Below are 12,454 nucleotides of genomic sequence, written 5' to 3'. Positions count from 1 at the left end.
CAGTGTTTAATGATATTTAGGCACCATGTGAGTATAATAAGTCTAGAACTAGTTGGTAGGTTACAGTGCTATTAAAATAGCATAAGTAAATGCTATCTATAAATGCTTAACCAGAAATACTGTATATACAGTATATAGGTGTACCTTACAAAGAGAAAAACAAGTACAAAGAACTAAGGTAGCAGATATTCACTCAGGCACCACAATACCACGTTCATGTTGAACATTAGTCCTGCAAAATCAAGAATAAAGCAAGTGGCCATATTTAGCAAAGCGTGACAAGAAAGTTTAACTTCATTTTCAGTAGGGTATACAATTATTTATTATAATTTATCAAAAATCAGCCAGAATATTGCAGAGAAAAGTGAGCATGCTAATGTTAATAATTGTCATAATAATATATCATGTACAATATACAGTATAATGTTAATATTTGTCATGCCAATTACTCAATTACTCTTATATTTGCTTAATTAACCCTTTATATTATCATAAACATTTTTGTTTCATAAGCCTCTGAGGTGACATGGTGTTTTTTTTAATAAGGCATGGCCACGAATTAATATCCTGAGGCCACCAGTGAATACTTCGAGGCCTGAAACTAATTATCTTGTGGCCATGAGATACCAAAGTTGTGCCCATTATCTGTGTAACTTGAGTCCATGACTTACTAGGTTGTGAGATCATCATATGTAACTCATGGTCAATTGCATATGCACCTTTCCAAGAAGCAAAGTGTAATATTATCTATTATCTCCGTCATGCTTCGGTTCCTGTGGCCATAATGATATAAGTCAGCTGATTTCTTTGTGTTTCACTCGCTTTAAAATACACCAGGTCACTCATTTTACCAGCTTCCATACAAGTTAAGTATTTCTTGGCTACAAAATAGATCTCGATTATCATCACTTTATTAAAAAGAACTCTCACTGTCGCGTCTGCGGCTTCGTAGGTTAATAGTGTAGCCTTCATAAATCAGTTATTCAATTAGTTGTTAAATCTAAGATTATTTAGTGAAAATGGATTAACAAATTCAATCAATATCTTTAGTTTGAAGATTGTTAATAATGTGATCATGGATGTGTTATCTATTGTTATGAGGGTTGTTAAAAGTATTATTTATTTAGCCTATATGGTTTTAAGCTGAATGGTCACTTAGATCAAGCATTTCTTATAAGCAGCAATTAATATATTGCGTAGGATGTTATTCGTTTCATAACCTAAAGCTCTGCAACTTCAAACACAACGTAAATAACATGACCTTGCAATATTAATAGAATTAGGAGAACTGCTGTTTAGCCTACATGATACAAACACAGCTGGTTTTGGGTTTTGTAGCTGGAAAGTTCTCTGGCTTTAATGAATAAACAGATGGATTATATTTAATTTTATATATAATTTTATAGATGATTATAAAATCAATTTTGTGATGAGTTCATAAGCAGCTCTGTGATTTGCTCTACATAAATGGCTTTTAAAAAGTGTAATTGTTGATATGATTATTTAGCTCTTTTTTTTTTTTTTAAGGAGTCTCCAGTGTCAGCACTTTGTAACAGTTAGAGGTAAAGCTGTAACTACATTTTCCAAAATGGAATGACAGGCTTTCAGGTTTCTCAGTAACATAACAAGCTATGTTTTTTGTCTTATTAACAACTTTAAAAGTGAGAAAAAAGAAAGGATGGTTATAGCTGTTAAAATGTAACATAATTGCTAATGGGAACTGACTAGGCTCAAATATAAACGGCTAGAATTTCTTTAATTAGTAAAATATTGTAATGGTTGGCAAGCTGATGTGGTATAAGAGGAATAAAACATTTCCAGACACTCTTTTTTAGCAAAACAATGAATTTCAGGTGGAAACAGAAACTCTGCTTCACATCAGACCACATCACACTACACTTCCATTAATTATTTTCCTATCACAGCATGCCCTGCTGTGTTTTATTCCTTACTTAATATGTTGTGATTCTAGAGAACCTAAATGAACTAATGTGTCTTGTGGTGATATCTAGAGCGAAAAAAAACAAAAACAAAGCGAAAAACAAAATTATACTACAGTATATGGCCAAAAGTATGTGGACTTTTGACCATCACACCCATATGTTCTTGTTGAGCGTCTCATTCCAGATTTATTCCATCCATGTTTGCTGTTATAATGAGCTCCACTCTTCTGGGAAGCTTTCCACTAGATGTTGGAGCGTGGCTGTGGGGATTTGTGTTCATTCAGCTACAAGAGCATTAGTGAGGTCAGGCGCTGATGTTGGGTAAGGAGTCTCCAGTTCCAGTTCATCCCAAAGGTGTTCAGTGGGGTTGAGGTCAGGGCTCTGTGCAGGACACTCGAGTTCTTCCACTCCAACCTTAACACACACTTACATTTACATTTATGGCATTTGGCAGATGCCCTTATCCAGAGCGACTTACCAGAAATCCCATTGCTGCATCTCAATTCGCCTACTTATACTATGCACTAAAAGTGTGTATTCTTTTTGTGAAGAAAAAGTTCATGCTTTTGAGTGTGTAGAAAAAGGGTATGGAAGTACTGGGACACACTATCACGTCATGTTGCCTATTTACACACACACACACACACACACACACGTGTCACCGTAAACAAACTCCTTGTTGCATTTCAGCTTTTCTTCATTCATTACTCCTCATATAATTTATACTATATAATTTCATTTACCATTCCCTTGATTTATTTCTCCACATTTCATTTACACCTCTCTAAAATGCGTCCTTGAATTCGGTGAAGCAATCCGTCACAAAACGTCCTCCTCCCTCACGCAAGGAGTTGTGGGTAATATTAGCTGAAAAAGTGTTCACGGTTCCGGACTTTGAAAATCGACCAGAAATATTAGACCTTTCGGTTACCTCTGGGATCCTCATTTCAATATACTACGATTTGGGACACACTAATTCTAATCTCGGATACTGTTTAAGTACGGATAGTAGGCGAACTGAGACGCAGTACATGTCTTCATGGAGCTCGCTTTGTGCACAGGGGCATTGTCATGCTGGAACAGGTTCCAGTGAAAGAAAAGTGTAATGCTACAGCATACAGAGATTTTCTAGATAATTCTGTGCTTCCAACTTTGTGGCAACAGTTCAGGGTAGAGCTATATACAGGTCTGAGGGTCAGGTGTCCACAAACGCTGTAGCTACTACAGCTACAGCAGCTGGAACTATCAACAGGTTCCTCAAATCGTCTTCTCGCGAGATTTGGAATCACGTGATGAGGGTGAGCAAATGAAAACAGGAAGTAGTGTGTGTGACAGAAAGGGACCAGAGCAGAGTGGAGGTTTTAAGCGCTTAAAAACATGGGGATTTTGAGACGCTATAGCTGTGTGTTGTGTTTGCTGTTTTGGGGGAATTTGATGTTAGGTGAGAGCTCTGTTCATGCCGCAGAACCGAGTGGAGATGAAGAGCGAAAACCGCCTGTTTTTAAGGAGAACAGCTACTTTGCTTCTGTCAGTCTGTCGGCTTCCTTTTCGGAGGAGCTGGAAGTTAGTGATCATTGCATGGTATTGCTGCATGATTTCGGTCAGAGATATGCAAGCTTAGCGAGCTGTCTGGTGTCCAACGCACGTCCTGTCAAAGTGTGCCAGAACTGCTACAGAGAGTATAACAGCTTCCAGGAAATCTACACAAACATCTCAAACACGGTAAGTGTATTTCTCAGGCGTTAAAGTACTAACTGCTGTATATGTGCACTATAAAGCCTGTGGTGCACAGTGAATGCTTGCACAGTTTTAGTGAAGTGTACAATCCAGAGCTATTTGGGATCCAGCCTTTGTTTTGCAGAAGTTCCCAGCCTGGTCACATGCACTGCAAACTCGTGATATGCATCACAGCATCACTCACTGGACATTTCACCAATCAGAAACAAGGACTACTGCTCTTTCAGTTTCATCCCCATTCCCATCAGACACATCAGACACATCAGACCCTGGACAACATTTTACTGATCATTCCCAAGACATCATCTCTACACACATCACTTTACACTGCTATGATAGAATTTCCTCTTCGTATGCTTTTTTTTTTTTTTTTTTTAAAGAAATGATATAGAGTATTGTTGTGCTTGGTTTTAGCAAGACAGATTCATTACATATTATTTCATTCATCATTCATTCATAAACGCTTTATCCAGGTCAGGATCGTGATGAATCAGGTGCCTGTCACAGGAAAACTGGGAGTGAGGCAGGAACACACCCTGAAATGCTCACTAGTCCATCAGGGCACACACACATTCATACGCTCACATACCAGCATGCTTTGAGAACCCAAAGGAAACCCATGTGGACACGGAGAGAAAATGCAAAACTCAATATAGACAGTAACCCAAGGAAGCTGAGGAATGCTCTTGTAGCTGAATGAACACAAATCCCCACAGCCACACTCCAAAATCTAGTGGAAAGCCTTCCCAGAAGAGTGGAGCTTATTATAACAGCAAAGGGGAATAAATCTGAAATGGGATGTTCGACAAGCACATATACACTGATCAGCCATAAGATTAAAACCACTGACAAAAGTGAATAACATTGATGATCTTGTTACAGTGACACCTGACAAAGGGTGGGATTTATTAGGCAGCAAGTGAACAGTCAGTTCTCGAAGTTGATGTGTTGGAAGCAGAAGAAATGGGCAAGCGTAAGAATCTGAGCAACTTTCACAAATGCCAAATTGTGATGGCTAGACGCCTGTGTCAGAACATCTCCAAAACGGCAGGTCTTGTGGGGTGTTGCCGGCATGCAGTGGTTAGTACCTACCAAAAGTGGTCCGGCGACAGGGCGCCCAGGGCTCACTGATGCACGTGGGGAGCGAAAGCTAGTCCATCTGCTCGATCCCACAGAAGAGCTACAGTAGCACAAACTGCTGAAAAAGTTAATGCTGGCTCTGATAGAAAGGTGTCAGGACACAAAGTGCATCGCAGCTTGCTGTGTATGGGGCTGTGTAGCAGCAGACTGGTCAGAGAGCCCATGCTGACCCCTGTCTATCGCCGAATACGCCTACAATGGGCACGTGAGCATCAGAACTGGACCATGGAGCAATGGAAGAAGGTGGCCTGGTCTGATGAATCATGATTTGTGGATGGCCGAGTGTGTGCGTCGCTTACGAGATGGAACCAAGATACACTATGGGAAGACGGCAAGCTGGTGGAGGAAGTGTGATGCTCTGGGCAATGTTCTGCTGGGAAACCTCAGGTCCTGGCATTCACGTGGATGTTACATTGACACGGACCACCTACCTAAACGCTGTTGCAGACCAAGTACAACCCTTCATGGCAACGGTATTCCCTAATGGCAGTGGCCATTATTTTTCTGCAGGATAATGCTCCCTGCCACGCTGCAACAATTGTTCAGGAATGGTTCGAGGAAATGACAAAGAGTTCAATGTGTTGACTCGGGCCCTCAAATTCCCCAGATCTCAATCCGATCGAGCATCTGTGGGACGTGCTGGACAAACAAGTCCGATCCATGGAGGCCCGACCTCACAACTTACAGGACTTAAAGGATCTGCTGCTAACGTCTTGGTGCCAGAGACCACACACACCTTCAGAGGTCATGTGGAGTCCATGCCTCGACGGGTCAGAGATGTTTTGGAGGCACAAACTATCTAGGCAGGTGGTTTTAATGTTATGGCTGATCGGTGTAGGTGTGATTGATCAGGTGTTCACATACTTTTGGCCATATAGTGTATTATAAGGCACACGATTACTCAGTAGTAACATGCCAATCCCAAGGCCAAAATTGGCTTGTTACAATGGATTGCTTTGAGATTTGATTTGGATTTGCGATGCCGTAAATGCGACAAGACCCAGATCATGCCTGTGAACGCAACTCGTCTTACACCACGCTGCCATAGCAACAGAAATTTTCCCGAGAGTCGACTTGACTGTGATGATTTTCAGTATCGGAACAGAACAGAACAGGGCTTAGACCTCTAGATCTCTATATTGTATCAAAAATGAGAAAAGATGAGTTAATTCATTTGTATTACTGTTAAGAAGATGTGTCTGGTTATTGAATAGAGCCATGAAACAAAAATAAATTGCTTTTTTTGAGAAAGACCATAACTTTTCTTCACACAGACGGGGCCTGGGAACGTGAGCTGTCAAAATATCCTGCTGAGCTCAGATAGGCTGATGCTGCTGAGCAATCTCTACAGCGGCATAGACCACATCTGGCACTCGTCTGACTGTCAAGGTGAGTAGTGTAGTCGTGTCTGCATTTTATTATAAAGTATTGTTTGTCCAAGATCACCTTACCCAACACTGGCAGTGGTGATTTTGGTGATTTGCCACACTGATGCATGTATTAAACCTGGTACTGGATATGTGTATGTCCTGGTTTTGTAGTATGTGACTGGTTGTTCCTCTTGAATTTGTGAATATACATCCAGTTGAGGTCGTGCTGGCAATGGAGATTGGATGTAGACAAAATGAAAAAGTGATGTATTTTGTTCGTTGGGTTATAATATAACATCACTTTGTTTTTGTGCTCCTCAGATTGTCTGACTAAAGATCAGAAAAGCGTGTCGAATACCACAATTTACTTCATCAATCGACACAATCAGTCGCTCACCTGCTTTGAGAAATACCAGCAGGTAACGTCGTTTCTGTTATCCGTAATAACATGAAGAGATGGTAATGTTGTGGTTTATAAGACAGCGACTAAAGTTTGCTTGGTGTGTGTGTGTGTGTGTGTGTGTGTGTGTGTGTGTGTGTGTATTCCACAGGGGAACCAGTCTGAGTTGTGTGTAGAGTGCAGGACCTTGTATAAAACACTCAATGATCTGTACAGTAACATGTCAAATAACAAGTCTCTGTGTATTGATGTGGAGGATGCGGTGAGCAGTGATCTAAAGTGCACATTCTAAATACACACAAGGCATTTCCTGTGGGCAGAAATATACACATTATTTAGTATACGTTCATTACACATTTGCACACCCATAAGCCACTATCCTGCACATTTGAATGTTTTCCTGCTGTAACACACCCGCTGATTAGCAGGGAAAACACTAAAATGCTGCACAGGGGCCTACAATCATTTACTGCCTTACTGTTTTCCATTTTAGCTCTAAAAATATTTCGTAAAGATTATACAGGAAACTCAGTAACAGCAAGAAGCATTTGAACTATTCGCTTTGCTCCACGCTTTCCTAGATGAACATGACGCGGCATTTGTGGAGCAAGAACAACTGTTCGTTAAAGCGTGAGGACAGCGTGCCAGTCATCGCTGTGTCCAGCTTCATGCTCTTCCTTCCAATCATCTTCTACTTGAGCAACTTCCTGCACTCGGAACAAAAGAAACGCAAGCTCATGCACCGTAAGTATCTCTCTTAGCTAGAGTTGGTTGTGCCTGTGGGAGACAGCAGGAGATTATTATTAGTCCATCAGGGCAACAAATAGAAACATAAGAGAGAAAGTAGTGATAGATACAGGCTCTTGTGTGATGGAACAGAAAAGCATTTGCTTTATATCGATACCAAAGCTGTTCTTGGGCAGCAGTCTGAGAGCGCATAATTGGTCATTTCCTCTCTCACCTGTCAATCAGACTAGCCTGTAGGTGTCTGAGCTCATCTATATGGAAAAGGCGGAAGTTCATGTTAGCCTTCAGCATCTCAGGGAGGTAGCTGTCATGTAGTAGGGGATAACAAACTAGCGGGACAACGAAAATGGGAATAATATGGGGTAAAATCGTCAAAAATAGTAATGGGTGAATGTGTGTGTATTGGGAACTTCGACAGAGACAACCGTATCTCAAGAAGACAGTATAGATTATGGACCTACCAGGGATAGACAAAATGGTTGTCCTGAAATTAGGCTAAAATATGGTTAAGGCTGTGGGTTACTGATCAGAAGGTCGGTGTTCAAGCCCCAGCACCGCCAAGCTGCCACTGTTGGGCCCCTGAGCAAGGCCCTTAACCCTATCATGGCTGACCCTGCACTTTGACCGCAGCTTCCTAACAAGCTGGGATGTATTTCACTGTGCTGTAATGTAGATGTGACAAATAAAGGCTTCTTCTTCTAATACATAATACAAATAAAGTATGGTGAGTCAGTTAGCTAGTTAATACAGACTTCAAGTAACCAACTAGTTATGATCATTATCGTCTTCTAACAAAGGTTGCAATGTAGCACAACATTTTTGTGACAAAAAGTCAACAAGTCATAGTTTCAGCTATGAGATTTGGTGTTCTGTCCTCGCATGGCAAGTAAAGATTATTATTTCAGTCGGACTAGCATCTTTATTTTCTCTGCATGTTCCCGATTCAGAAAAGATCACCTGTCATTCGTCGTCTACGTTACTTAATCCGGCTAGTTAAAACCGTTCTATCTTTAGCCAGATTGAGCCTCGGGCGATGCGTGTAGTGCAGCAGGTGATGGGATTCGGAGCATTACGCTGCATCGATGTGCATAATATCATCGTGGAGCATGTTAAGTTTAAACATAGCTACATATCGAATGATAACGTTTGTTTTTGCGAAAGTAGAGTTGTTTTTTCTTTTTCTGGTGAGATGTATTGTATTTATGTATTGTATTCTTACAATTTGGTCTTGCTTTGGCCATTCCTAAAGAGGAAGCCATATAAAAAGAAAAAAAAACCCACAAAGACAAAGACAGCCTATATAGCAGTTATGACACCTTACCTGAAGTTTAATAAAGTCTTAGTATTAGTGTTAGACCATTTTCTTATAAAGCACGTAACCTAATGTCCTTAATGTACTTCGCAAAAACGTGACATCTGATTATTTCTGTACAGCCAAAAGAGCCAAGTCCAGCCACAGTCTGATGAATATCCAAGACAAGTACAGCTGAAGGAGAGGAGGAAGAGGAGGAAGAGGAGGAAGATGGGAGAACCAGTCATCCTTTGCATTTTTCCAAAAGGAACGTTCCTGGTGGATGTGGGATGGAGTGTAAAATATAACAGATATTTATGATAATTGTTAAAGTAATCATCACTTATTGTGAATATATTTGACAAATGATTTTGTTTTTTTTTTTTTCACTGTTTTGGTGATCATGTGAATGAACGCCGTATGTTTATGACAGGATGGACTACTACGTAGAGATTTGTGACTTTCGCCTTGCACTGACAAGAGCTCTGGGTGAGACTGGTTATGCCGTCATCCCGCTGCAACTAAGAGAACATCTTCATGCTTGCTAAAAGCTTTTATTATTTATTTCTTTCGGGTAGCGGGACTTGTACATATAACATAGCAGCAGTAGCACTGTGGCAAGCACTTGATGTCCATTAGTGATCCATTAATAAATACATGGTGCATGCGTGGAGTGAAGAGGTAAAAGCAATGGCTGAAATGAAAGGAGAATGCACTAAAGAACTATGCAGGTCACGTGATGCTTTGGCCGAGCCTTTTCTTTTTTTTTTTTTTTTTTTTTTTTTTGTATACGAAGCAACCATCTCTACCCTTTTTGCTACTAATGTGTTTTTGAGTTACTATAAGGTCATGATGTAGCATCTGACTGGTTTTCTGATCAAGAACAGAAGAGATATATAATGTGTGTTAAGACTGGATGAGTTAACTGCGCTGTGTCATGTTGTACATGATCATTTGTGATTTCCAAATGTAAATATTCTACTCGTGAGAGGCTAATTACTGCAGCAGCGACCTAAATAATGATTCTTAAGGCTTAGCGTGTTTGATATGATTTGCTAAAGATTTACGTAGTTGAAAAGCCACGCTCTGTTGTTTTCAGGTTACTTGGCTTTCATAGGAACATTTTCTCCCCATCATTAGCAGCTAATCTAAATGTAGGATAAAGTTACTTGGCCAAAACAATGTGTAGCAACATATCCATTGGCTTTTTGGTCTCATGGAGCTGTGCCATTACTTATCACACTGGCCTTTAAGCGCATTGCACCTGATTTATTCAATCATATGATTGCTTAGAGGCCCTGAACGGGTGCCATAGGCGGAAAATAATCTTTCGTATACACGTTAAACGTGTGATGTACCAAGAATGGTGGACTTCATTCCTAATAAGCCTTGTGTCTTGATTTCGTAATCAGTCTGGATTTCCTAATCGTGGATGAAAGTCACTATTGCTGACTAACTTCATCTCCACGTGATTGAAGAAACGGTACATCACCTAAATCAACCCCTAGAGAGGACGAGGGGAAATGGGAGATTATCCTTCAGAGCCCGGGTTAGGATTAGAGCAGTGACTCTGGACCTTTAGAACTTGAGAGAATTACGAAATGCCTTGAACTCAGCTGGTACTCAGGGCTCATATAAAGGCAGGCCTGTAAGCAAAGCATCCAGAGTGTGTGTGTGTGTGTGTGTGTGTGTGTGTGTGTGTGCAAATGTTTTTTTATTAAATACATACCCTGGCATTTCACAATCTACTGATTTTTAAAAATAAAAAATAAAATAATAAATTAATAATTCAAACACAAATGCTTGTCTCATTGTCAAGAATAGTAATGCGAGATCAAACCAGCCGAAGCCTAACTCACTTTAGGAAGATGGAGGGAGAAAAAATACAATTTATGATAAAGTGTCACACAAGTCACATGGACTACCTTTATATGAAATCAATAATAAACCCACTAATTATTATTTTTTAGTTATTCTGTGTTATATAGCTTCATGCTTTAGTGCCAGTGTTACAGATTAGATTTGGTAAACTTTAACTTTGTAAAGATTAATTTAATTTAAATGCTTGGGGGAGTATAAGAGGATACTTTATTAGGAGTATTCCTTTAAAGCGTAAAGTAAAACACTGTACATTGGCTCCAGTGTGTGCAACTAGCTTAGCTACTTCCTAATGTACACACAGCGCACATGCTAGCTTCACGGCCCTGCTGATCTAGACTCGTGGCCAAAATTCCATTTTACTTATTTATTTATTTATTATTATTATTGGTAAAAATGACTTCAAGGTGCAAGTCAATATTTTTCATTTCTTATTTTAAAGTAATGTGAACGTTTGGTAGAAATGATAATAAATAATAGTTTACGCCACTGTCTCAGAACAAGTGTTTATTACGTAGCTGAAAAAACCCAGTCTGGAAACCTGACTTCCGGTCCGGAATGTTTGTTTTTGTATTTCGATTGGCCTCCTGTCAGTCATTTTATAGCCACGCCCCCAACGCCCTTTCACCTCCTCATCAATCATTATGAGGACGAGTTACATGTTTATAGAGCTGTAACTCTTCTTTCAAGCAGCCGAGTGTCCGAGTTCGTGTGAAAGTGATGTCATGATGGTCCGTGCAAATGGTAACTCTAGTTGAACCACTGTAAGTTTTGGGGGCGGAGCTATGTGTCTATTGGTGGAAATAGGGGGCGGGCTTAATGAGCTAAAAAAAAATCATTCAAATCTTATTCAAGTCACTTAACTGTTAAAAATCAAATCTTACCTAATGCACCTTTAATTCACATTGTATTTTAACTGTTTTACTTGTTTAAAAATCCAAATTATGGAGATCTGTGCATTGATGCATAATCATTTCTGAGAGAAGACAGAATCAAGATTTTTTTTTTAATTATTTCAGTTTTTTTATTTCTAGTAATCCAAAAAGGCTGTTATGAGGTGTTTATAAGAATGTTACCGGGCCCAAAAGCACAAATTCTCAGTGCACAGGTCATATCAAACTGGCTTTAGCTGTAACTGGTCTGATTGCTCTGTTTTCTGTGTAAAGAATGGTGCAGCTTAATATGGATAATCAGGAGTTTACAAAAAGTTCAAGCTTCAAGAATGGTAGTGTTTGGCACCAAGGAATATTACATGAAAGTAATGTAATGTAATAAAACCCTATGATAAAACCCTTGAACAAACCGTCTACAATCAGCTGTCTTGCTATCTCTCACAGAACAACCTCTAAGATCCCAATCAGTCTGGCTTCAAACCGGCACACTCCACAGAGACTGCCCTTTTGGCCGTCACTGAGAAGCTACATGCTGCTAGATCAGCCAAACTGTCTTCAGTCCTCATCCTCCTTCACCTTTCAGCAGCGTTTGACACAGTGAACCACAAGACTCTCTTGTCCACCCTCATGAGCCTAGGAATCCGTGGTGCAGCATGGCAATGGTTTGCTTCCTACCTGGAAGGTCGGTCATATCAGGTGACATGGAGGGGATCCACATCTGCTCCCCACAGACTCTCCACTGGTGTCCCACAAGGCTCAGTACTTGGTCCTCTTCTGTTCTCCCTCTATACTTGATCTCTTGGTGCGGTCATCCTCACATGGGTTTTCATACCACTGCTATGCAGATGACACTCAACTCATCCTCTCCTTCCCTCCCTCAGACACTCATGTTTCCGCTCGGATATCAGCATGTCTGGCAGACATCTCATCATGGATGACAGCTCATCAGCTGAAACTTAATCCCATCAAAACTGAACTGCTGTTCATCTCAGGTGATTCATCCCCATCTCAGGATCTTGCAATCTCCTTAGACAATCTCGCCTTCAGTTACTGCA

The 12,454-nt window shown here is 40.3% G+C and overlaps 1 protein-coding gene across 1 annotated transcript; it reads left to right on the top strand.

Annotated features, from left to right (window-relative positions):
* Nucleotides 1-3,234: 3,234 nt before the first annotated feature.
* On the top strand, nt 3,235-12,210 carry ostm1 (osteoclastogenesis associated transmembrane protein 1). The gene is made up of 6 exons (XM_026918188.3): nt 3,235-3,665; nt 6,095-6,209; nt 6,512-6,609; nt 6,742-6,852; nt 7,172-7,334; nt 8,772-12,210. The coding sequence occupies exons 1-6, from the start codon at nt 3,321-3,323 to the stop codon at nt 8,825-8,827; spliced, it is 888 nt and encodes a 295-aa protein (XP_026773989.3). The 5' UTR covers nt 3,235-3,320; the 3' UTR covers nt 8,828-12,210.
* Nucleotides 12,211-12,454: the final 244 nt, after the last annotated feature.

The sequence above is a fragment of the Pangasianodon hypophthalmus genome, chromosome 30 (assembly GCF_027358585.1).
Source record: "Pangasianodon hypophthalmus isolate fPanHyp1 chromosome 30, fPanHyp1.pri, whole genome shotgun sequence".
Lineage (NCBI taxonomy): Eukaryota > Metazoa > Chordata > Actinopteri > Siluriformes > Pangasiidae > Pangasianodon > Pangasianodon hypophthalmus.
Note: the sequence above shows the minus strand (reverse complement) of the source record. Positions and strands in the feature narration are given on the sequence as shown.

What these genes read in the sequence shown, in the direction of transcription:
- ostm1 (XM_026918188.3), top strand. Translation starts at nt 3,321, where the DNA reads ATGGGGATTTTGAGACGCTATAGCTGTGTGTTGTGTTTGCTGTTTTGG. An exon ending in GCTTTGAGAAATACCAGCAG is followed by an intron (nt 6,610 to 6,741) that starts GTAACGTCGTTT and finishes TGTATTCCACAG; the next exon opens with GGGAACCAGTCTGAGTTGTG. An exon ending in GAAACGCAAGCTCATGCACC is followed by an intron (nt 7,335 to 8,771) that starts GTAAGTATCTCT and finishes ATTTCTGTACAG; the next exon opens with CCAAAAGAGCCAAGTCCAGC.